Source organism: Aspergillus karnatakaensis (assembly GCF_047715665.1).
Source record: "Aspergillus karnatakaensis strain CBS 102800 unplaced genomic scaffold BJY04scaffold_7, whole genome shotgun sequence".
Lineage (NCBI taxonomy): Eukaryota > Fungi > Ascomycota > Eurotiomycetes > Eurotiales > Aspergillaceae > Aspergillus > Aspergillus karnatakaensis.
In genome coordinates, this window is record NW_027395719.1 from 236,808 (window position 1) to 257,395 (window position 20,588).

General features: G+C 52.3%; 11 protein-coding genes across 11 annotated transcripts; 4 read left to right on the forward strand and 7 right to left on the reverse strand.

The window, feature by feature from the left end:
• Positions 1-165: 165 nt before the first annotated feature.
• Positions 166-589, forward strand: BJY04DRAFT_214559 (putative NADH-ubiquinone oxidoreductase 12 kda subunit; the record flags this gene model as incomplete). The annotated part of the gene is made up of 2 exons (XM_073715248.1): positions 166-391; positions 504-589. 2 exons carry the CDS (start codon positions 166-168, stop codon positions 587-589), a joined length of 312 nt encoding a protein of 103 aa, XP_073575036.1.
• Positions 402-2,582, reverse strand: BJY04DRAFT_144949 (pH-signaling protein PalC). Its single transcript, XM_073708759.1, has 2 exons — positions 1,298-2,582; positions 402-1,252 (listed from the first exon to the last, which is right to left on the reverse strand). Exons 1-2 carry the CDS (start codon positions 2,564-2,566, stop codon positions 1,004-1,006), a joined length of 1,518 nt encoding a protein of 505 aa, XP_073575037.1. The 5' UTR covers positions 2,567-2,582; the 3' UTR covers positions 402-1,003.
• A 424-nt stretch (positions 2,583-3,006) lies between these two features.
• On the reverse strand, positions 3,007-3,905 carry BJY04DRAFT_144956 (Bromodomain associated domain protein). Its single transcript, XM_073708760.1, has one exon. The coding sequence runs from the start codon at positions 3,756-3,758 to the stop codon at positions 3,111-3,113; it is 648 nt and encodes a 215-aa protein (XP_073575038.1). The 5' UTR covers positions 3,759-3,905; the 3' UTR covers positions 3,007-3,110.
• On the forward strand, positions 3,906-5,590 carry BJY04DRAFT_144957 (transcription initiation factor TFIID subunit 7 family protein). Its single transcript, XM_073708761.1, has one exon. It carries the CDS (start codon positions 4,053-4,055, stop codon positions 5,538-5,540), a length of 1,488 nt encoding a protein of 495 aa, XP_073575039.1. The 5' UTR covers positions 3,906-4,052; the 3' UTR covers positions 5,541-5,590.
• Positions 5,591-5,688: 98 nt separating this feature from the next.
• On the reverse strand, positions 5,689-6,294 carry BJY04DRAFT_214563 (uncharacterized protein; the record flags this gene model as incomplete). Its single annotated transcript, XM_073715249.1, has 1 exon — positions 5,689-6,294. One exon carries the CDS (start codon positions 6,292-6,294, stop codon positions 5,689-5,691), a length of 606 nt encoding a protein of 201 aa, XP_073575040.1.
• A 361-nt stretch (positions 6,295-6,655) lies between these two features.
• BJY04DRAFT_214564 (alpha/beta fold hydrolase) lies at positions 6,656-7,753 on the reverse strand (the record flags this gene model as incomplete). The annotated part of the gene is made up of 3 exons (XM_073715250.1): positions 6,656-6,967; positions 7,020-7,154; positions 7,214-7,753. The coding sequence occupies 3 exons, from the start codon at positions 7,751-7,753 to the stop codon at positions 6,656-6,658; spliced, it is 987 nt and encodes a 328-aa protein (XP_073575041.1).
• A 1,474-nt stretch (positions 7,754-9,227) lies between these two features.
• Positions 9,228-12,000, forward strand: BJY04DRAFT_231800 (sodium:solute symporter family protein). Its single transcript, XM_073719626.1, has 4 exons — positions 9,228-9,819; positions 9,864-10,125; positions 10,171-10,448; positions 10,493-12,000. The coding sequence occupies exons 1-4, from the start codon at positions 9,529-9,531 to the stop codon at positions 11,747-11,749; spliced, it is 2,088 nt and encodes a 695-aa protein (XP_073575042.1). The 5' UTR covers positions 9,228-9,528; the 3' UTR covers positions 11,750-12,000.
• A 952-nt stretch (positions 12,001-12,952) lies between these two features.
• BJY04DRAFT_214566 (type II toxin-antitoxin system death-on-curing family toxin) lies at positions 12,953-13,532 on the reverse strand (the record flags this gene model as incomplete). The annotated part of the gene is made up of 2 exons (XM_073715251.1): positions 12,953-13,426; positions 13,494-13,532. 2 exons carry the CDS (start codon positions 13,530-13,532, stop codon positions 12,953-12,955), a joined length of 513 nt encoding a protein of 170 aa, XP_073575043.1.
• Positions 13,533-14,706: 1,174 nt separating this feature from the next.
• Positions 14,707-15,225, forward strand: BJY04DRAFT_214567 (uncharacterized protein; the record flags this gene model as incomplete). Its single annotated transcript, XM_073715252.1, has 1 exon — positions 14,707-15,225. One exon carries the CDS (start codon positions 14,707-14,709, stop codon positions 15,223-15,225), a length of 519 nt encoding a protein of 172 aa, XP_073575044.1.
• A 538-nt stretch (positions 15,226-15,763) lies between these two features.
• On the reverse strand, positions 15,764-16,735 carry BJY04DRAFT_214568 (uncharacterized protein; the record flags this gene model as incomplete). Its single annotated transcript, XM_073715253.1, has 1 exon — positions 15,764-16,735. The coding sequence occupies one exon, from the start codon at positions 16,733-16,735 to the stop codon at positions 15,764-15,766; it is 972 nt and encodes a 323-aa protein (XP_073575045.1).
• A 773-nt stretch (positions 16,736-17,508) lies between these two features.
• BJY04DRAFT_205441 (uncharacterized protein) lies at positions 17,509-19,889 on the reverse strand (the record flags this gene model as incomplete). Its single annotated transcript, XM_073713597.1, has 4 exons — positions 17,509-18,340; positions 18,411-19,268; positions 19,329-19,492; positions 19,563-19,889. 4 exons carry the CDS (start codon positions 19,887-19,889, stop codon positions 17,509-17,511), a joined length of 2,181 nt encoding a protein of 726 aa, XP_073575046.1.
• Positions 19,890-20,588: the final 699 nt, after the last annotated feature.

A 20,588-nucleotide genomic window follows, 5' to 3' on the forward strand; every position in this document is an offset into this window, starting at 1 on the left:
AATTGCACAACTCAGCTCTCCATCCGGCAGAAGCCTTCAATCACCACCTCAGGATTCAGCACCGCAACGCCAGCTCCCTCCACTAAACCCGACTCAATTCCTCACCAACTCCCGCCCTACCACCCTCACCAATTCTCAGAGGAAACGAACAGTCCTCCCATCAAAATGCCCACTCCGGAATCCGCCGCCTTCCTGGCTAAAAAGCCAACCGTGCCGCCGTCCTACGAGGGCGTCGACTTCGAAGACACAGCGGCCGTGCACGCCGCCCGCGACGCAATCATCCGCGAGCAATGGGTGCGTTCGATGATGAGCAGGCTTGTCGGCGAGGAGCTGGGCAAGTGCTATGCCCGTGAGGGGGTGAATCATTTGGAGAAGTGTGGGAAGTTGAGGGGTGAGTTTTCATGTTATATACCCTTTTCATGTTTGTGGGGGGGTTGAGGGTGATAAGGGACGGGGGACTTCTTGAGGATAGAAAGATGTGCTGACGGCGGGAATCTGTGCAGAGAAGTACTTCGAGTTGCTGAGTGAGAGGAAGGTGAAGGGTTATCTGTTCGAGGAGAAGAATTACTTTGCGTCGAAGGAGACGTAGGTGGATGGATCTATAACAGGCTGGATTGGATGCGTGGAAGTGGAAGGATTGTGACGAATGGATTCATGGTGGAGGGTTGAGAATTGAGGACCGAGGAACTCAGGTTCGGGATTGGACCTCAGCAGCTACGCTACGGACGGCTATAGAGGGGATTTCTTATGGGTTTGTTCTTTGTGCATTATTTAAATGACATTGTGTGTTTTTAGCAGTTGTGTACTATCAATGTACCTTTTTTTTGTTATCGACTTGCGCTGGGTTTCTGAGCTGATTGGTTGATGGTGGCTATCCACGATGAGGGGAGGATGGGGAAAGTGATTGGGATATGTGATTGATATATGAGCTCATGCATATCAGCTATATAATGCGACGGTATATCAAGTCTCCGGTTTCATATCCAAAAATATATGCAGGGTATCAGTAATAAGCACTATCGGTCCGCTCCGGGAACGCTCCGGGTGCTTTCTCTTCAGGGCTCTCGACGTCGCTATCCTCGATATCACTCCCGGGGCTCAGCTCAGCCTCTGTTGGCGGAGCGCGCATCTGTCCCAGATGGAGCTCATCAAGAGAAGGAAGCTTAAACGCAGGCTGCGGTGGAAGAACGTCTCGACCTGAAGGTAGATTGGCGAGGTAATCCGCAGAAGAAGGGATCAATTGCGTATTGATCTGATCCGTTAGCAATGGCAGATCACAAGGTGGAAATACACTTACGGTATCGTTCATGCGCGTCCATTTCGTTTCTAGCATCTCAAGCACCCGTCCCTCCTCCTCACGTCCAGCATTATCTCCAGGCCCTAGCTCTCCCTTCTCCAAGCGTTCGCCCCCCGCACTTTTCTCCATCCGGCGCTCCTCTCTTCGCTCTCGGAATCCCTGCTTCAGTTTAGATAGCCCGCGACTTTTCGTCGTCGGCTCCTCTGTCGCAGCGGTACTCCTCAACCCCAAAGCCCCCTTCGCTACCCGAAGCCATGCGATGCCCTCGCCAATCTTCCCAGCAAGTTCCGCATCAACACCGAAAAACCGACAAGCTCTTGCCCGCGCAACAAGCCCCAGAACACGCGCGTACTTGACAATATCTTCGTCTATCCCCGCTCTTCTCCCCTCCGCACCTACAGAACCTAAGCCTGTAGCTGCTTGCTCCGCATACTCCCCCGCGCGAATGCACAGCCGCGCAAACAGATGCGCGCGCACCTTTGGGATCTCCGGCGCCCGTACCATCCAGTCCTTATCATTTGGGTTTCGGGCCTGGATGCAAGCCACCACGTACGAGTCATCTTTCAGAACAGATAGAAGAGTCGCTTCAGCTAGTGCGAGTGACGAGAGCGCTGCCTGCGATGCGGGCGCTAGGTCCGGCGCAGTCGAACTTTCCAGCGCAGTCGTGAAATACGAAGAAGATGAAAGGAGCGAGTGTATCGTATGAGCTTGTAGAAGGTGTTTCGTAGCTGTCTGGAGAGCAGTGGTGCGCTGTTCTACGCTCGGAGTCGCAGAAGCATAGAGCGTGCGCGTGACACCTGTTCGTGCAAGCGACGAAAGGACGTATCCAAGTGTTGTGAGTGTAAACGCCAGCTCATAGGGAAGCCCTGGCCCGCGCGTGCGGCTAGCTGTAGACCGAGACGACTTGAGCGATATCGAGCTTGAGGCTAGTGTTGCGCGCCATTCGGGCTCGAACTCGGACTGTTGGGTGACTTCTATCTGCTCTATTTGCGGGATTGCGGGGTCTGCGGTACCGTCTATGGGTTTTCCATTGAGTCCTTGGGCTAGCGCGACGATGTGTGGGAGGTAGTCGTTGATTGCGGAGAGGACGGAGGTTAGGTGGGAGTCGCGCTGAGGGCCGCAGGGTAGGCGGTTGTGAGCTTTGAGGGTGAGGCGGAGGGCATGGCGGGCTGTTGTTGCGGACTGTGGTAAAGAGGGGTGCGTTCGAGATGAGAGAACAGTCTGGAAGGACAGATGTGAGGTTGTGGGGAGTTCAAAAGGGTAGACCATGGTGATGGGGGAGTATGAGGTGGGAAAGAGGGGAAGTTTAGCTACGGAGTGTTGGGCGCAGTTGGATCTTGATGTCACCGCCAGGCTGAAGCCAAGAAGCGCACCATAGAAATAGTACTTGATTAAATGTCCTTAGGATGCGGTTCGGCATCTTGGAATTGTACATAGATCTTTCTTAGATAGTTCTCTGTAGTTCCATACTCGCTCATGATCCTCGGTCCACCCCACTCCGCGGATTCTCAAATTCCCTCTGTTGGCCACAGCCATTTCCTTCAATTTGCGTCGCTTGTGTTGTGAGTCCAGAAGCAAAAGGGAATACTCTGACATCTGTCGCATGCGGATTCTTGGTCTGTGCTATCGCCGAGTGTTCGTACTCGAACGGTTGGTATCGGGCGCCGAACCCAGCCTGAATGTACGCATAAGCTTAAAAGTGCTTGAGCAAGATAGTGGGTGTTGGATGATAGAGTTCAGTTCCAAGGCGAGCAGACGCGATCGCAAGTAGTTTAGTAGCTCTCATGTCCGGCATGATAGCTGACTTCGTCGCTCACACGTCCATGCCTTCGGTGTCGGAGAGGTTGCTTGGGGCACTGCTGACGCCTGAGGAGTCACTATCAGCCATGTAAGGCGCCCGTGACTTCATCTGCGAGCTCCATTCCTGTATTGAAGGAGCGCCGCCTTCGATAACAATGGGATGCTCTTCTGCGTTTTTCCCCAGAACGGTTCCGGCATAACGAGATTCTTCTCCGGTTTTGCTGTGTTTCTTCTTCAAAGCTGTGAGGTAGTCCTCTTTCTCAAGTGAATCCGCATCAACCACATCTCCTTCACTGGGCACGAAACCGGCGATACGTCGAATCTCATGATTTGTTGGACCGGTGAACCACGAAAGAAATCCTTCCAAGCCTCGAATATCCTCCTCCCCTTGCCAAAATTCTTCCCAGTCTCGTAGTTGTGGTCTTAACGCGCCAGAATCTTGGAGCGCTTGGTAAACGTCTTCTAACATAGGGACCGGATCGTGTGGATGCGCGTTTGCTGCGTGGTCTGCCGTTGAAGAGGCGAGGAGCATGATATATCGAGCGGTAAGATCTGCGATGGTATCGAGAACTGATGGACGCGTTGAGTGGAAGCCTGTTGCGCGTAGAATTTGGATAATTGGTGGCCGAAGTAAGGCATTGTGTAGGTTTTGGGCGGACATTGCGAGGAAGGGCTCGGTAGCCCGTGATCAGCTGGAGAGGCTGGAGATATGAGAGATATCTGAGATTGGTGTATATATCTGAATATGAGGAGAACGGCGGATGGGCGATGATAATTGGTTGTGGTGTTGTGTTAAGGTTATTGAAGTTGAAGAAGAGAAAGGCTGGCGGACGAACGCTCCGCTCAACTTTACCTTGGCTTTGCTGCCGCCTTCCTTTCATCTCAACACAACTCACCTCACACGCACGCCTCACATCATCCCATATGACATAGAATCCTTATCACCGTCCTCACCATGTCTGACGCCCCTAGACCGTCGCTCAAGCTCACCTTTGGCAAGAAGAAAGCGGCGCCAGCGCCAGCGCCAGAGCCGCAACTCCAGCCAGCTCCTCCATCCGATCAGCCTCCACCCCTGCAACGCAAACTCACACTCAAAATTGCGCGCAAACCTACGGAAGATGCACCCCAGGAGAAGTCAGAGAAGCCGAAAAAGCCAAAGATTACGATAAAGAAGAAGAAACGACCTGCAGACGAGGCTGCGCCAGAACCTTCCATCGCAGGCCCATCAGCGGCGGCAGGCCCAAAACGTCTCAAGCTCAACCCATCCAAAAAGCCCGGCCTACAGTCTATCCGAATCAAGAATAAAGGCCTCGTTCCGAACCGACCGGTCGGCGTTGGCTACGACTCGGAAGCATCGGATACGGAAATCGATCCCGCTATTGAGGAACAGTTTATTCTACGCATGCTACCAGGAGATGACTGCGAATACCTCCGTCGCGCTATTGCCGAACGCCGATTCGACAAGGGTGAATTCTGCTTCAAGCCGCTCACCCGGGAAGGCCGACGGTCTGTTTTGAAGATTCGGGACAAGCAGTATGCCGCGGTTTTGGTGGACTTGCCGTGTATCATTGAAGGCATGAAGAGTTGGGATAGGCGGGGATGGTACAAGTCAGCGGATATCTGTCAGATGCTCTTAGTTCTTGGTCCCGTTGCTACGGAGTCGGAGGCTCTGAACTACCCCCTTCCTACCGAGCTTCAGACCGCAGACGATAAGACTCTACAATATCCTCATGGCTTAGCACCACCTCTTCGATGGGTGAGAAAGCGACGTTTCCGAGATCGCGTCAGTACGCGTACCATTGAGCAAGTCGAAAAAGCTGTCGAGGATTTGATAGCTCAAGATGAGGCCGCTATTGGACAACCCCGGTATGAGTTGGTAGATAAGACATCTCTCGATCGTGCTGAAGGGCTGGTGCAAACCGGCGACTATGATGGTTATGACGAGTACGACGACGAGCAAGATGCAGAAGGCGAGATGGAAATGGAAGACATGGGCATGTTTGAAGACTTTGAGGACACACTTGCTGCAGAAATGGAGGCTGCTCTTGCAGCCGGAGCCGACGGCGCGACCATCGAAGCCGTGGAAGAGCCCGCCGACTCTGGTGTCTACCAAGCCGGTACACCAATGGCAACGAAGCCTTCTACACCAGCACCAGATGCAGGCGCAGATACATCTGGGGATGAAAGCGACGGATCAAACGGAGAAGAAGGCACGCCAGATGATGAGCTTGACGACGAGCAGCTCGAGCAACAACGACTGGTCCAGCAGTCACGGGAAGAAATTGCTGAACTGGAGGCTCTCATCCGCACAGAAACAGCCAAATGGGAGATGCAAAAGAACATGATCCTCAAGGGCAAGCTCGCGAGGCGCATTCAGGACCTGAAGACGGAGGTGGCATTGAAAAAGGTCTCGATTGGCGAGGGAGACAACGCTGACAATTAAGTGAACCACAATTACCTGTTTTTGATACCCAATATGATTATATGAGTCAACCTCGTCTAGATAATAAAAAGTATAATACATGCAGTTCACTGTCCACCACCTCGCCCCAGCATATAGAACCCTATAAGAACAACAAAAAAACAACAATCTACCTCCCAGCAACCCCACCCCCACTAACCTCCCCCACAACCCTCCCAGCCCTCAACTCCTCATCCCTCTCCAACTTCCTCTCCCTCACCCCCTCATTCCTCTCCTCTTCCCCCTGCTCTCCAATCGGCGGCGTCCGCCCCGCCCTCTCCCCCAAGACCCGAAAATGCTCATCCGTCTTGCGGTCCAAATCAGCCAGGTTATCCGGCCCCTCGCCGTACGCCGGGGCCCCGGGGCCCTGCGCGGCGCCGATCGGCCCAGCGTGCGCACCTGCTTGGATGCGGTGGCGGGATTGCGACTCCACGGCGTGTGCGATTGAGCCTTCGGTTGATTGTTGCTCGACGCCGTATTGGGGGTCTTGTTCGGTGGTGTAGTCGGGGTTGGGCTTGAGCGGGGAGGATTGTGGTTGCGTGTTGGATTGGGATTGGGACGGGTGCGAGGAGGCGCCACGGGTTATTGAAGAGGGGGCTGTGCCGTATGCTGGTGTTCGTTGCTCGGTTTGGTGCGATTCGAGGGGGTTGTGGGAAACGGGGTTTGAGGATTGGGTGTAGGCGGATTGTTTGGGGGGCTGAGGGGGGTTGGAGGGGGTTGTTGTGTGGGTGTTCATTTTGGTTGTTGTTAGAACTGAAAATGAGGATAAGATTATTATTGAGACTTGGTTGTAACAGCGATTATGACTTGAGTTGATGTTCTGGTGTGTTTCGAGGTGAGTGTGAGGCCTTCGTTGGAGTTATATGGCTGATGAGGGCATGACGTCAAGAAGATGCTTCAGGGCTTTGCTGATCAACGTCCACATTTGCGTTTGGTACAGGGGATGGGAGTGAAGTCATTTGTTCTTATCTGTTCATTCGGGTTGGTCAATCTTATCTGTAATTTTTTATTTTTCTTGTTGCTTTCTTGTTGAGTTGGGATTCGCATTAATGATGTACAGAATTCGGAGGCGTATAGTTCGTTCGTTGACCTTATATCTACGCCTGCTTCTCGAAGAACTCCTTCAAAACCGCATTGATCTCATCTCTTGCCTCTAACTGCACCCAGTGTCCTGATGTACTTACCCTTTTAAATGTCAAGTTAGGTGCAACCTGGCTCATTTGTGCTTCAACACCCGGTAGCTCAAGCTTAGTCGGTTGCGGGCAGACCATCAGGACGGGCATTCGGAGTTCTGGGTCGAGATTCACTTCGATCTCTTCTTTTTCGTTGATATTCTCGACCAGGGCGTAGTACCATTTTAGTGCTGATGTATGACTGTTTTGCATGATGTCTTGGTGGACTTTGCATTCCTAGTATTCATTAACCTTCATGTCTAGGAGGAGATGGGCGCTTCTCGCTTACTTCGTCGGTAATGTATGCCGGATGTGGACCTTTCTGGTCTCCGAGAAGCCACTTCTTTATTGCACCATTTGGTCCAACGTGCTCTACCCATAGATCGGGGTCTTGTGGGTAGAAGAGTTTGAAGAATGAGTCGGCCTTCAATACACATCAGACTACTCTTCAAGACCCATGGCAAGGGGAGGGTTAAAACTCACATGTCGGTCCAAGATCTCTCCAGCTTCAGGATTAACAAAGAAATCAATATACCCAAACCTCTCGAACCCGAGAAACTGCTTCGTCATGCTATTCACCATTGCAAGATCGAAATGCTCCCCAGGCTTCGAGTACGGCACATCTAGGAATGTGCACGACAATAGACGGTCTGGGAAGTAGTTTGCCAGTCGTGATAGAATGGTACATCCCGTATCGTGTCCCACTGCGTGGACCTTCTCAATACCTTCGTGGTCCAGAATCTCGACAACCTCAGCGGCCATTGGCTTGGTTCTATACTTCTCCAGCTCTGTTGGCTTAGACGTGCCGCCATACCCTAGGAGGTCTGGTGCTAGCACTCCATAGCCTTGTTGGGAAAAGAACTGGATCTGGTGGCGCCAGTCGTAGCATGAAGATGGGAAGCCATGGAGGAAGAGGATTGTCGGTAGTGAAGCTCCAATAGCAGGATGGTAGGCGTAGCTGTAGGTATGAGACGTTGAGAGAGTGAGGCTCCTTGCGAGGCGAGAGAATGCGATGCTTGCCATTTTCAACAAATAGGTATCAGAAGCTATGTTGTTTTTGAGAAGCAATAGTTGTAGTGGTGATCTTTATGTATCCCCGCGTCAAGACGGAGACTTTCGGAGACTTTGTGCTGGCGCAGGCACTTGGCGATTGTTCATGATGCATGGCCCCCATATGATCAGAACAGAATTATTCCCAGGGCTTTGACTGTCTGAACTTGTTCTGATGAGATATAGTGTTGACGAACTGTCATATATCCCGAATCTTGCTCCTGGACTTTGCTCACAGTTTGGGGATTCAACCAATAACCCTAACTAATGGGAGTGACTAGAGCTTATGCTTAATTTAGCCTTGTAGAACGTAATATACAGACGGCATGACTACCTCATGTGGAATTATTGCGACCTATGGCAGCGAGAATAGGTGTGGACCTTGTTGGGGTCGAGGCGAGTATATTGAATGGCGCCGGTTTTTAAGTCATAGATAGCGTTTCTCGTATCTAAACGACCATTAAGGTTCCTCGCCAGCTTGTTTCCCGTTTGCTCGGCCTTCCTCGAGTCTTCGATGGAGTTATTTCTGGCCTCAAGAGTCTTAGATGCCCTTGCGCACAGGTTGGACGACCCTGCTATCAATATTATCTGCGAGACAGGTAGGTTAGGTTTAATGAAGGGCCAGGTCGACTTTCATGCGCTGCTGGATGTGTCCTCCTAAAGTGCGCAAATAGTCCATGACTTATTTCTGTTGTGTGCTTGGGGAGAGTAGGTAGAAAACGATGTGTGCACAACGAGGTAGCTATTTTGAATTGATAGTTCTCGATATCGGGGTCACGTAAAAGTATGGGAGAAACGAGACATATAAGTAACGCGGAATGTGCCCGGGCTGCTGGAGTGCTAAAGGGGTAGCAAGTGTACTGTATGTTGTGGTGGGCGCAGGCGTTGACTTCTGTATGTTGAAGAGTCAGCTGATGAACGCACTTCCGCTGGCGATGAAGCCATCCAAGTCTTGAACACTTTTTCAATCATTGCAAGGTCCTTGTTCATCCGCAATACAGATCTTCATCAAAGCTGAAATCTTCGGCAGCAGCCAAGGCCACATTTTGCTTGGAGAAATCTTGACTCAGGTGAAGCTTCCCAAGACTGGAGACTGTGGTCTTGGTTTTGCTTGGTGTTTGTGCACCGAGCTTGGCTGCGAAATCGCATCGCTTACAATCTGTAAGATCGCGTGCCAGAACACCCATGAATCAGAAAACCGATCCTAGCTGAAATTACTCGACTAACCCTCATCTAAAGACATTTATGAGTCTCGTCTTTTCTTCAAACTCATTCCTATTCTCTCTGCCTCTCGAAATGCTCAAGCTTATTCGCCTCGAGGGCTGATGCGCTGGTGCGTAATTGGCGTGGTTCGCAATCATCTACTCCAGGCACGCCATAGCATTCCTCTATTGCTCACTCGATATCGATTCCACAGCCAATCTGATACCCACTTTTGCAGCCATGTGTCCACTGAAGGAGGTATCTCAGCGAATTGACCTTGGTCTATTCCTCTTTCTCCAGAATTCCCCTGTTTCTCGGCCGGTACACCATTACGCGATATCATTCTGATACTGCGTGACAGCCGCCAGAATCCTAGTACTTGCTGAAGAATGGCATCAGAGCGGCGAGAGTCAGTCATGGACGCCATCGCATTTAAATCGGACATGTCCACCGTTAGCTAGAGACCTTCTCTCGAGGTTGTCCAGGCTGAAACTCTCTATCGCGCATCTGTGGCAATCTTTGGCTGATACTCCCGTCTTCCAACTATGTCTCAAGCACAGATCGGAATCCATGGGATTGACCTTGTCCCACAAGGGACAGCCTATGGCCTGCTTATCGGTCTCAGTATCCTCTTTTGCGGCGTGATTCTCATCGCCATCAAGGTGCAGAAGGCCTACCTATCCGAGGACTCGGCCACATCGGAGATGTTCATGGTAGCAAATAGATCTGTCGGGACAGGGCTGACAGCGTCAGCGGTATTTTCATCATGGATGTGGATTAATGAGACGGTGCTGTCGGCCGCTATGTGCTATAGATATGGACTGGCGGTGCCTTTGGTAGGTCATCCTCTTGAATCATGTATAGACACTAACAGAAACAGTGGTGGGGCTCAGGACTCTGCTTTCAGATTGCTCTTATGGCTGCTCTCGGAGTCATGGCCAAGATTCGCGTCCCCTATGCGCACACGTCGCTTGAGATTATCAAGATGCGATATGGCACAGTCGGACACCTTGTCTTTATTGTCTTGAACTTGACGAACAATGTGTTTGGTTGCGCTTCTATGATCCTGGTCGGGTCTCAACTTGTCTATGGGGTATCCGGGATGCACTTTGTTGCTGCTACAATTCTCATTCCCTTGGGAGGCAAGTATCTCCGTTAAGCTAGGTTGCTCTGACTAACCGTCGTAGTGGTCTTGTACACTGCTGTTGGAGGCCTCAAGGCCACCTTCCTGACAGACTTCCTTCACACAGCTGTCGCGCTGATTCTCATCATCTTCTTTACCTTGAAGGTCTTGACTCATGATGCTGTTGGTGGAATTCATGGTCTCTATGACAAGGTCGTTGCCACAGCCAGCGAAAACTACATCTCTGGCAACTACGAAGGCTCATTGCTCACGATGAAGTCCAAGGAAGCCATCATTTGGGGATTGATCTTGAAGTTCGGAAACCTGGCTCTTGTTGTCATGGTATGCTCTCATTTCCATTCGCGCTTCCATGCTAACCCTACTAGGACACTGCGTTTTGGCAAAAGTCCTTTGCGAGCGAAGTCAACTCCACTGTACCCGCCTACAACCTCGCTGCAGTGGCCGTCTTCGGTATTCCATGGGGTCTAGGAACAGTGCTCGGATTGTCTGCTCGTGCCCTGCACCACACACCGATCTTTCCCACATACCCAGGCGACATCACCGACACAGAAGTCTCAGCAGGTCTAGTCATGCCTTACCTTGTCAAAGCCCTCATCGGAGACGCCGGAATCGTCGCCTTCTTCGTGCTCGTATTCATGGCCTTGACCAGCACAGTCTCCTCCTCCATGATCGCGGTCAGCAGTATCCTCTCCTTCGACCTGTACAAAACCTACTTCAACCCAAAGGCCACCGACAAGATGCTCCTCCGCGCCAGCCACATAACCGTCGTCTTCCACGCGATTTTCATCACCGGCATCTCCATCGCCCTCAACTACGGCGGCGCAAACATGACCTGGATCGGCTACTTCCGACCGATCCTCTCCTGCCCTGGAATCATCCCTCTAGGACTGACCCTCTTTTGGGACGGCCAGACCACACTCGCCGCAATTGTCTCACCCGTGCTAGGCTTCTTCACAGGTCTGTCCATCTGGCTCGGCACCGCACACGCTCTCTATGGCGAAGTAAACATGACAACCACCGGCTCCGGCCTGCCAGCCCTCTACGGCGCAATCGGATCCTTCTTCTCACCAGCCATCTACTCCGTCGTCATCTCACTCTGCAAGCCCTCCAAGTTCGACTGGCGCGAGTTCCTCCGCATCGAGCTCGCCGAGGAAGCCCAGATCCACGCTGACGACAACAAGTCTGACCCTACCGGCACCCAAACACCCAATTCCGACACCAGCGACCCCGAACGCATCACCGCTGGGAAGGAAAAATCCCTCGCCGTCTCAGCAGTTCCGGCCCCTGTACGCACAGCGCAACTCCCCCTCGACGAAATCCAGCATCCCTTTAGCGAGCAAACCCTTAAAGAACTGCACCGATGGATGAAGATCGCGTGGGTGATCTTTGTGGTCCTCGTCCTTGTGACATTCATTCTCTGGCCGAGGCCACTATACAGGGACTACATCTTCACGAAATCGTTCTTCTCGGGGTGGGTGAGCGTGGCGATCGTGTGGCAGTTCTTTGCCTTCCTGGCGGTTGTGGTTTATCCGTTGTATGATGGAAGGTATGAGATTGAGAAGGGTGTTAGGGGGATTGCGAATGCGACGAGGGGGTTTTTTTGGGAGAAGAAAGGTGAATAGTAGTTCTTCTTGAGGAATATCATCGTGGGTAGAGATGGCGATACAATATGGGACAAAAGTTTGGAATAGACGCCGACATGGCAATGAGCAAGCAAGCATATCCCGTGATCTACTCCGTATATGAGAAGCCTAGGGGCAAATTCTGGGCATTGCTGCTCTTTTGGTGAAGGACTGGACAGAAATTCTGACTACAGTTCAAAGTAGACAAGAGGGGTCAGATTCAGATTCAAGACCAACAAGCACAATCAAGCCCAAACAGTAGGTTTCCAGCATATGTACCTAGGGATACTGTAGGTAAAATACCGTATTCTTCCGCCCCAAGACAACGTGACTCGACCCAAGGAGTCAACCAACACTCACATGGATCTATTGCTGACCTCCAAGTCTTTCCGCCACACCTCTCGACTCCTCCTCGTCTTCCCTACCACCGCACCCAGTGCAAAAGAGCCTATCCCGCGCGGTATTTTCATCAAGCCACAACAGACTTCATCAACTATAACACAATCGGAAACCTAGTTACCAGAAAAATACCTACTACTCACGGTAATAGACCGACGTTGGCTGGGCTATACGCACTGCCAGCCCGCTTGGTAGTATAACATTCATCGCCCTCCCCGTCTGCTACTGCTGCTACTGCGACTGCTGGCGGTAGCGCGGGAGAGAGATGTCGCCTTCTGTTCTTCCATGATGAGGAGTATTTCGGGTTTGGTACTTAGTCAGTGGATCAGTCGGCATGAGAGTGTAGTGTTGTTGAGGGCTGTTGTTGATTGACAAAAACTACGATAGAGTCATCGAGCTAGCTATCCTCGGCTCTATTTCCCCAGTCGACTACAGCTTCCTCGTCAGAGAGAGGGGAATAGGAATACGAACACGAGTCCGGCGACTTTGTGGCTTAGTGGGGAGATGCATGAGGTTGTTCTCGATGGGACTGCTGATGGTAAAGCTCACTGGTATCTGGATTGTACCTAGATGCTGATGTGTAACCTAATGATTGTTTTAGCGATGTTTGCCGAGCATGCAAGCGCTTCGTACCGAAACTTGGAGAGCGCACTTGAGAAGCTGAGGGATATGTAGTGCAAAGTTATTCATATAAAAGTCGTGAGATACGGGACTGGAAGGGGGTCGCTGATGAGATTTATGATCAGGCCCTGGGCAGAAAGGTTTGTATCAATGAAGCACTTTATTTGCAGCCACGGTCATAACCTAGGGAGGCCCGGCCACAGACTTGTAATACATCCCCAACCGCTCAGCAGTGCACTCTTTAGTAACGACAGCAACATGAGCATCCGTTATGTCCTCCTTGTTGTGACTATCTTCATCCGTGAATGGTACTTCCCGAAGCGAATACCCATTAATCCTCAAGAACATATCAGCTGCAGCCAAGGCCGTGCGCTTGTTGCCGTCGTGAAAGGCGTGGTTTTTCATCACTTTCTCGGCAAGGTTTGCAGCGAGCTGGAAGATATCTTTCTCCTTTTTGTAGTGTTGTAAGTTTATTGGTGCATGGACGGCAGAGTCCAGCAGGCTGGGCTGGGTTGCAGCGGCATTGGGGATGACTGATCGGTCGTGGAGACGCTGGATTTGGGAGGTTGTGAGGAAGCGGAAGACGAGGTGAGGTGGTAGGGAAGGAATGATGGTGTTTCGTTGGGAGGTCGAAGGTTGGATCTTTCTTCCAGCGGCCTGAGCTCGTTACGTTGCAAATAACACACCTGAACAACTTCACCTGCCCAGCTGCTTCTTATTACACAATGACTTCGATCTCAGTAAGCCTTGAGCTTGTCTTCATTGTTCTATCAAGTCCAAGGGAATGATCCATCAACACCACCAGATACGGTATCAAATCCATCCGAGAGTGTGAAATTAGTCTCCAGCCACGAACATGACCAAGACAAGATAGTAAAATAAATTCCAGACGAGCCGGGTGGCTGCATCAAGGATCCCAAAACCTGGTTTTCCTTGGTCGGCGTGCATGGAGGCGCAGACGGTTCAGCATGGCTGTTAGGTGGTGAATGCTATGATTACCGCCACTCCGTCTTGTCTGCGCCATGCCATGCCGTGAGGATAATCATGCCACACGGTCAGTATAGTAGACCTAGAGACATAATGGCAAGTCTCTGCCTACGTCATTCCAACATTTCCAAAACATAAGGCTCGAAGCTGGGGTGGAAGGCTGGAGCTTGAAGGGGCCGAATGCAATCCTGCATCCTGCCCCGGATTCTTGTCTAAAGTACCGTACTGGGGCCAAACTTGCTGACCTCGGGAAGACTCTGGTGTTTGATTGGGTGGTTCGTGTTTGGCCTCGCTACCCTATACTTCATCATTCAACTGGCTTGTGCCTTCACCTTTCTACTATGCTTTGAGGAAGTTGACCAGTCTCAAAGTCTCTTTACGTCGGTTATGTAGTACCTTTTGCGTCTGTCCTTTACACGTTGGGCACGGCAAGTCATGCCTCAAAATATGCAGGTTTTACGATGAATTGAAGGAAGTTGGCTGGAATATTGACACAGGTCCGCTTAGATAACCGGGCTGGGGCGGAGTAGGCCAATACCTGCCTGGGGTACATCTGGAGGCTCATTGGGTGGCTCGAGGATAAAGATCAGCCAGTTCTGCTGAACGTTGGTGATTTAGCTGTCGGGATTGTCGGGCCTGTCGGGGGTGTCGGGAATGGCAGGTGGGTATCCATCTGTTTCGAGTCAGACCCAAGAGACTTTCAAGACTTCCTTGGAAGCGGCGATGACCCAACTGCCAAGTAGTAGCTAGATGTCTTGACAGGTTTACTCCAGCTATACTCCAACTACACCTGACATCAAGGATCGCCAGTATCCCACTGCTCATTGTTGGGGGCGGAGAGACAGTAACAGTATGGACCAGAGATCTATATAAAGACCCTCGACGACAACCTGCTACCCTCCTCTATCCTCAACCATCCATTCCATTCTCAGAGATCCTCCAGCTTCCAAATGAAATCCTCCATCAGCTTCCTCGCGGGCCTTGCCCTCTTCTCCATCCCCGCCACCGTCCTCGCCGACTGCAAGCTCAACAACGCCATCACCGACGACGAGAAAGGCAACGACGACAGACAAGAACTCTGCCTCGCCGAGGGCTCCAACATCTGGACATTCGCCATCCAGATCAGCCAAGTCGGCGTCCCTACATTCGACGGCGACAACGCCTTCGCAGGCATTACAGGCACGTATGCCTTTGTTCTCTACGATGACGTCTGCAACCGCGTCGGTGTGTACTCTGCCGATAACGAGGGTAACGACTGTGGCGTGCCGTACTATATCGAGGAGTCTGTCCTCTCGGACCGCCTGACGATCACCAATGTCAACCTCGATGTCGCCGACCCGTTCTTCAAAATCAGCTTTTCGGGTTCCGAGTACCAGACTGGGCAAGAGGGGACGGAGTGTGTGGATATCAGCTCGGGATTGCGTGCGGAGCAGGCTTGTAAGGTGACTTTTTCGAATTATGTTGAGTAGGCGGGTGGTATTGCTTGTGCTTGGTTGTGTGTGCTCTGTTTCTGTCCTTTCCTGTGACAATCCATATACATGACCAGTCACTCTTTTGTATGGTTTGATCGGTTGAATCAATTCAATCTCTTAGTATCCTGCTTTCATACTTGTTTTGCCTAGCCGCTGTCAAGCACCAATGGGCTAGCATTCCGCCTAGGTACTTTCTTCCATGGATAACACAATAATGTATTGGAATACTAATCTAAGAAAAGTCCTGGTCATTCTATCTAGTCGACACCAAACCTAATATCAAATCGATCCAAGCGAAGACATCCAATCCATATCCCACGTGAACTCCCACACAAACCAAGCCCAGCACAGACAAAACACGAGAACCACCAACACCACAAGTACCGACCGAGACAGGAATAAGATAGAGGTGAGCCAGCCCAAAATCAACAAGAACACTAGAGAACGGCGAACTCCTAACCCTAAACCTGCCTATGCCTGTCTCAGCAACCCGGAAAACAAAACGCATTCATGAATCAAGTCAGGAACATACCATCTAGCGAAACCGCATCTTACCCCGAAACCCGGCCCTGGGATTCGGATCGCGGCCAGCAAACCCAGTCACGGGCTCGAGGTCTGCATCTCCGCATCCAACTATGTCCTTTGAGAACCGAACTGCCCTGACCGGTCGAATCACCGCCAGCATCGCATCATGGAACACCTGCACGATCTTTCCGTAGCCGAACTTCAGAGTGCCACCGTCATTGCTATCAGATGCCGGCGCAAGCCACAGCCCGAATCCGAAGTCGCCAACCGCAGGGACAGCCGCAGCCGCAGCCGCAGACGCAGCATCAGACGCAGCATCAGCATCAGCTTTAGCATCAGCTTCAGCTAACCCGTCCTCTTGCGACCCATCCCCAGAATCAGAATCCTCATCAGCGCCCCCCCTCTCCAAAACCGCCAAATCCTCCATGCGCACCTGATAAAACATCCTCGCCGCATACCCATTCCCCCCACCCCGCCCCTCGGGCCTAACAAAGAGCAAAAGCCTAAACTCAAACGAGCCGGCGATCCAGCCCTGCGCAGGACGAATGAAGCCGTCGGCACCAGCAGAAATGCCACTCCCTTGCTCGAAGGCGCCGGGGAAGTGCAGCAGGTTGCGGACCTTGGAGTGCGTGCGGCGGCGGTATCCGGTGTCTTTTTCTTTGGCTGCTGAGGCGGCGAGGATGGTGTTGATTGCGTTGGCTTGTCTGTGCGCGGCTTCGATGGCTTGCGCGACGGCTGAGGCTTTGGCTTTTATGGCGAGGGCTTCGGGGGTGTGTTCTAGGCCGGGGGGTGGGCGGATGGTGGTGGTGGTAGGGGTGGGGGTGGGGGGTTTGCGGCGGGTGGTGACGTTGGGGATGTTGATGTTGACGGTGCTGGTGCTGCTGCTGCTGCTTGCTGGGTTGATAGGGGTTTCGAAGGTTCCGGCGGTGGGGAAGCTGGTGCCGTAGTTGGTGTAGACGGCGAGGGGTATGGAGATGGTCATTGTGGTGGTTGGTTGGTTGGTTGAGGGTGTTTGGGGAGGAGATTTCAAGATGGAGGGGTGGTTGAGGTTGCTGGTGGTTCTTTCAGGGCCTGTATCTCAGACTTAGTGACTGGATGTAGATTTGAAGGTATTTATGGAGTGGGAGGTGTGAGTGAATGCTGCTATTCATTGCAGGTGCACTGTTTTGCAAATGCACTGTAGGTGCACTCCTGTGGACAAGATAATGACGGCACTGTTAGGGCAGTACAGAAAGAGACACTGCAGTCTAGATAGTGCAGTAGGGATTGAACTGACAGGACTAGAGATCAGCAAGAATGAACTGTAGTAGTCAAAGGCGTCTACAAAGAGACCCTGGAGAAGTCATCCAACCGGGTGAACTTCTAGATGCATGAGTTTGGTAGGGCTCCACAGCCCTGTTGCCTGTTGACGATAGCATCAAAAATACTTGCCCGATCTCCATATCAAAGGGAAAATAAGAAAGAGAAAATGGTGATATAATCGGGCGAGGCAGCAAGTACATCAAGTGGAATAACCTCTCCCTTGCGCATCCTACTCCCACTTCCATATCTGAAGTATACGGTTCAGAGCTGACAGCTCGTAACGATCACTGACAAATGTCTTGGACTATGTGTCTCAGATTACCGCCATTGCAGACCACATGTTAGTGCCCTCGGCCATATGGATCAGAGGGTCAGGACTACCAAAGCAAGTACAAGTCATATACGCTCATTCAAATGAAGACACATCTATCTATCTGTTTATCATTAAGAGAGCTACTGATACATCCTCCCCTCCTCAGGAACCTCCACATCCTCAGAAGTAAAAGTACAATGGCCAATCTCCCCCGAAACAGCCACAGCCCCCCATCTCAGAGGCAGAACCGCCATCATAGACTCACCATCCTCAGGCCCTGAAAGTGAGACTCCCACCTTCTTCCCCCCGTCCTGACCCTCCCCATCCCCACTCCCCAAATTCGGATCATACCGCGGCTGACAAGCCGCCGCAATCGCCAAACTACAACTCCCGGCAACCGGCATGCCACCTGCACCCCCCGGCATTCCCCTGAATCCCATCCAAACCAACCCGCCAAACAGCACCCCCGCAACCGCCATCGAACTCACCACCGCCACAGGATTATACCCACACGTCACCAAATCCCTCTCCCGATCCCTGCTCCACAAAAGACTATACGCCTCGATCCCGACGAGAAACAGACTCTGCGAAATAAGCCAGTGCAGCACCGCCGAAGCGCCCATCAGCGGGAGCGCATACCGGTACGGCAGCGACAGGAAATACGAGCTGCGCTGCGCGCCCCGCGCGCTATACGACACGCGCAGCGGTTTGCGGGTCAGACTGAACCGCGCCCATTCCGTCGACAGACAGATCGTGGTCATGACGCTGTTGAAGGAGAAGTAGAGGATTGAGAAGAGGAGTTGCGGCGTGTTGGCGATGAGCGTGTTGCTGGTTAGCGAGGTTGGCCAGTGGGAGCCTTTGATCAGGGCTTGCGCGTTTATGGTCCCGAAGGAGGCGGTCCAGACAGCGGAGCCGTCGTAGCGGTGCGCGTGGATTAGGAGCGCGCCGCAGATGATTATCGCGAGAATCCAGCTGTGCTTGGTTAGCTCACGGGTGTACAGGCGAGAGGCGAGAGGGAGGAGGGAGGAGGGGAGCAACATACCAGATTAGAATAGTCGCCCATTGACACCTCGATGCCGCGGAATGTCTCCTCATCCGTCTCCGGGTATACGTCAGAGGCGTGTAGCCGGCTTCAGCTCGTAATCTCGGCGCAAGGGCAAAGGCCTTCTTGACCTGCTGCGCTGACTCCAGACATCGACCGCGTGTATACTCGTCCGGCGTCGTTAGGAACGAAGCGATAGCGTCTCCGGTCGTCAGAATCGGCACGTCGGCCATCATAACAACCATGTAGCACATCACCACCGCCTTGACCGCATTCACCACAATGACCACGATCGTCAGCGGGAGCGAGTACTGCAGCTTGCACATCTCGGGGACTTTAACCGCGAGACAGGATTCAACGCGGTACGCGCGGTCATCTTCATCGTCATACTCGTCCTCTCCCTCGGTGTAGACAATCCAGTTCCCGTTTTTTGCTGCGCGCTGAACTTGTGATAGCTTCGTGCTGCACCACGACCATGAGTTATCCTCGCAGAGCCAGCCGTAGGGGTCGCCGAAGGGCCGGGCGGCTTGGGGGCCTGCTAGGGGTTGGTAGACGGACTGGGAAGCGACGTAGTCGAATGCTGTTGAGGAGTTGACGTCCTCGGTTATGAGGAGCAGGTCGCCGTGTTTGGTTTGGTAGGTCGTTGCGTAGGCGTTTACGCAGGCGGGGCTGTCGAGTTCTGTGAGCGAGGCGTTCTGAGCGCTGGCGTAGAGGCGTGAGAATGCGGCGGTTTGATCGGTGGTTAGTTGTTCTGGGAAGGTCTTGAGGTCAGATTTGGGGGTGCTGAATAGGATGTTGTGGCCGGCGAAGATGGCATAGGGGTATGCGGCTGTCGTGGCGAAGATGGTGGAGTTGTAACTGCGATATAGCAAGATATCAGTATTGGATAACAGTGCACACGACAGATGGTGTACATACACAAGGTGAAGCGGCAACGACGACAGCGCAAGACAAATCCACAGAAACGACCGTCTCCCGGGGATATAGAACAGATTCCGTAGGCTCTGCACGCCTATATCAAGATAACTGCCTTCGGCATGTACTTTATTGATATCCCTTCTCGTTGGCGCGGAGAGACATTGCTACACTCATTCAACCGGTCAGTCAGCAGCAGTGAGTACACCTAGGTACAGCATGGACTGTCCTACGTACCATCCCATAATTACTCGCCCCCAGCAACACCGTACTGAGGATATTAATCAACAGATGCAGACCCGTGCTCAGCCGCTTCACGGTCTCGCAGTCGCCTTCGTACAACACCCCGCGGTTATCATTTAGCTGATGCCGGGGGACAGCCCAGAGGAGGAATCCCAGGTTGAAAGCGAGGACGAGGATGCTGGATGCGGCGGAGAGAGAGAGGGTGAATTTCCAGCCTGTGGACCAGCGGCGGAGAAGGGATGGGTGGTTTTTCTTGTCATTCGGAACGGGATCTGATTCTGACTCTGAGGGTGAAGAGGTGAGGTCTGTGTTTATGCCCATTAGGGGAACCTCCTGTGCCTGCTGGGCCTGGACTTGGGCTTGTGGGTGCCGGTCAACGGGCATGGTGAAGATCGGTGGGGGAGGGAGTGAAGTTGAGAAGAAGGCCCGACGGGCTGTCGTTACTCCGTACAGTGCAGATGCTAAGGTGCTTAGCCCGTTGGCCCTTGGCAGGGGCCAAAATGGGCTTGGAGTTGAGGTGACAGGACCATAGTGTCCAATCAGCTGCAGCGATATATAGTGTTCGCGGTGGCGGAAAGCCAAATCCTGCAGCGCCAGGCGCTTAGCTGGGTGGGTAAGAGGAAGGATTCGGTGCTGTGAGATTAGCTGATAGGTCGTAAATAGTCACTAAATACAGTGCTGTACTGCTCTCGTTGTATCAGCCCTAAACATCAAGCTTTCGGCCAATCAGATTAGGGTTAGGTATCCGCTTCTTCAGGCCTCGAGTTGCATACAAAACTTATACTATCCGGCGGTTAACGCTAAGAGAGATCAATGTATAATCTCATTTATTACTATTCCTAGCCAGCTATAGCATCACACCGCCGCTATGTTATCCAGTAAGAGCCTCCTCAGAGGACTAAGTGCATTCTAGACGGAACGGGTGGCTGCGTCACATCCGATCCAGGCAGTAACCTGCTCTATGTATACACAGCAGGAGAGTCTTGAACTCAGATGAAGGGCGGTGGCGAGCGTTTGGAC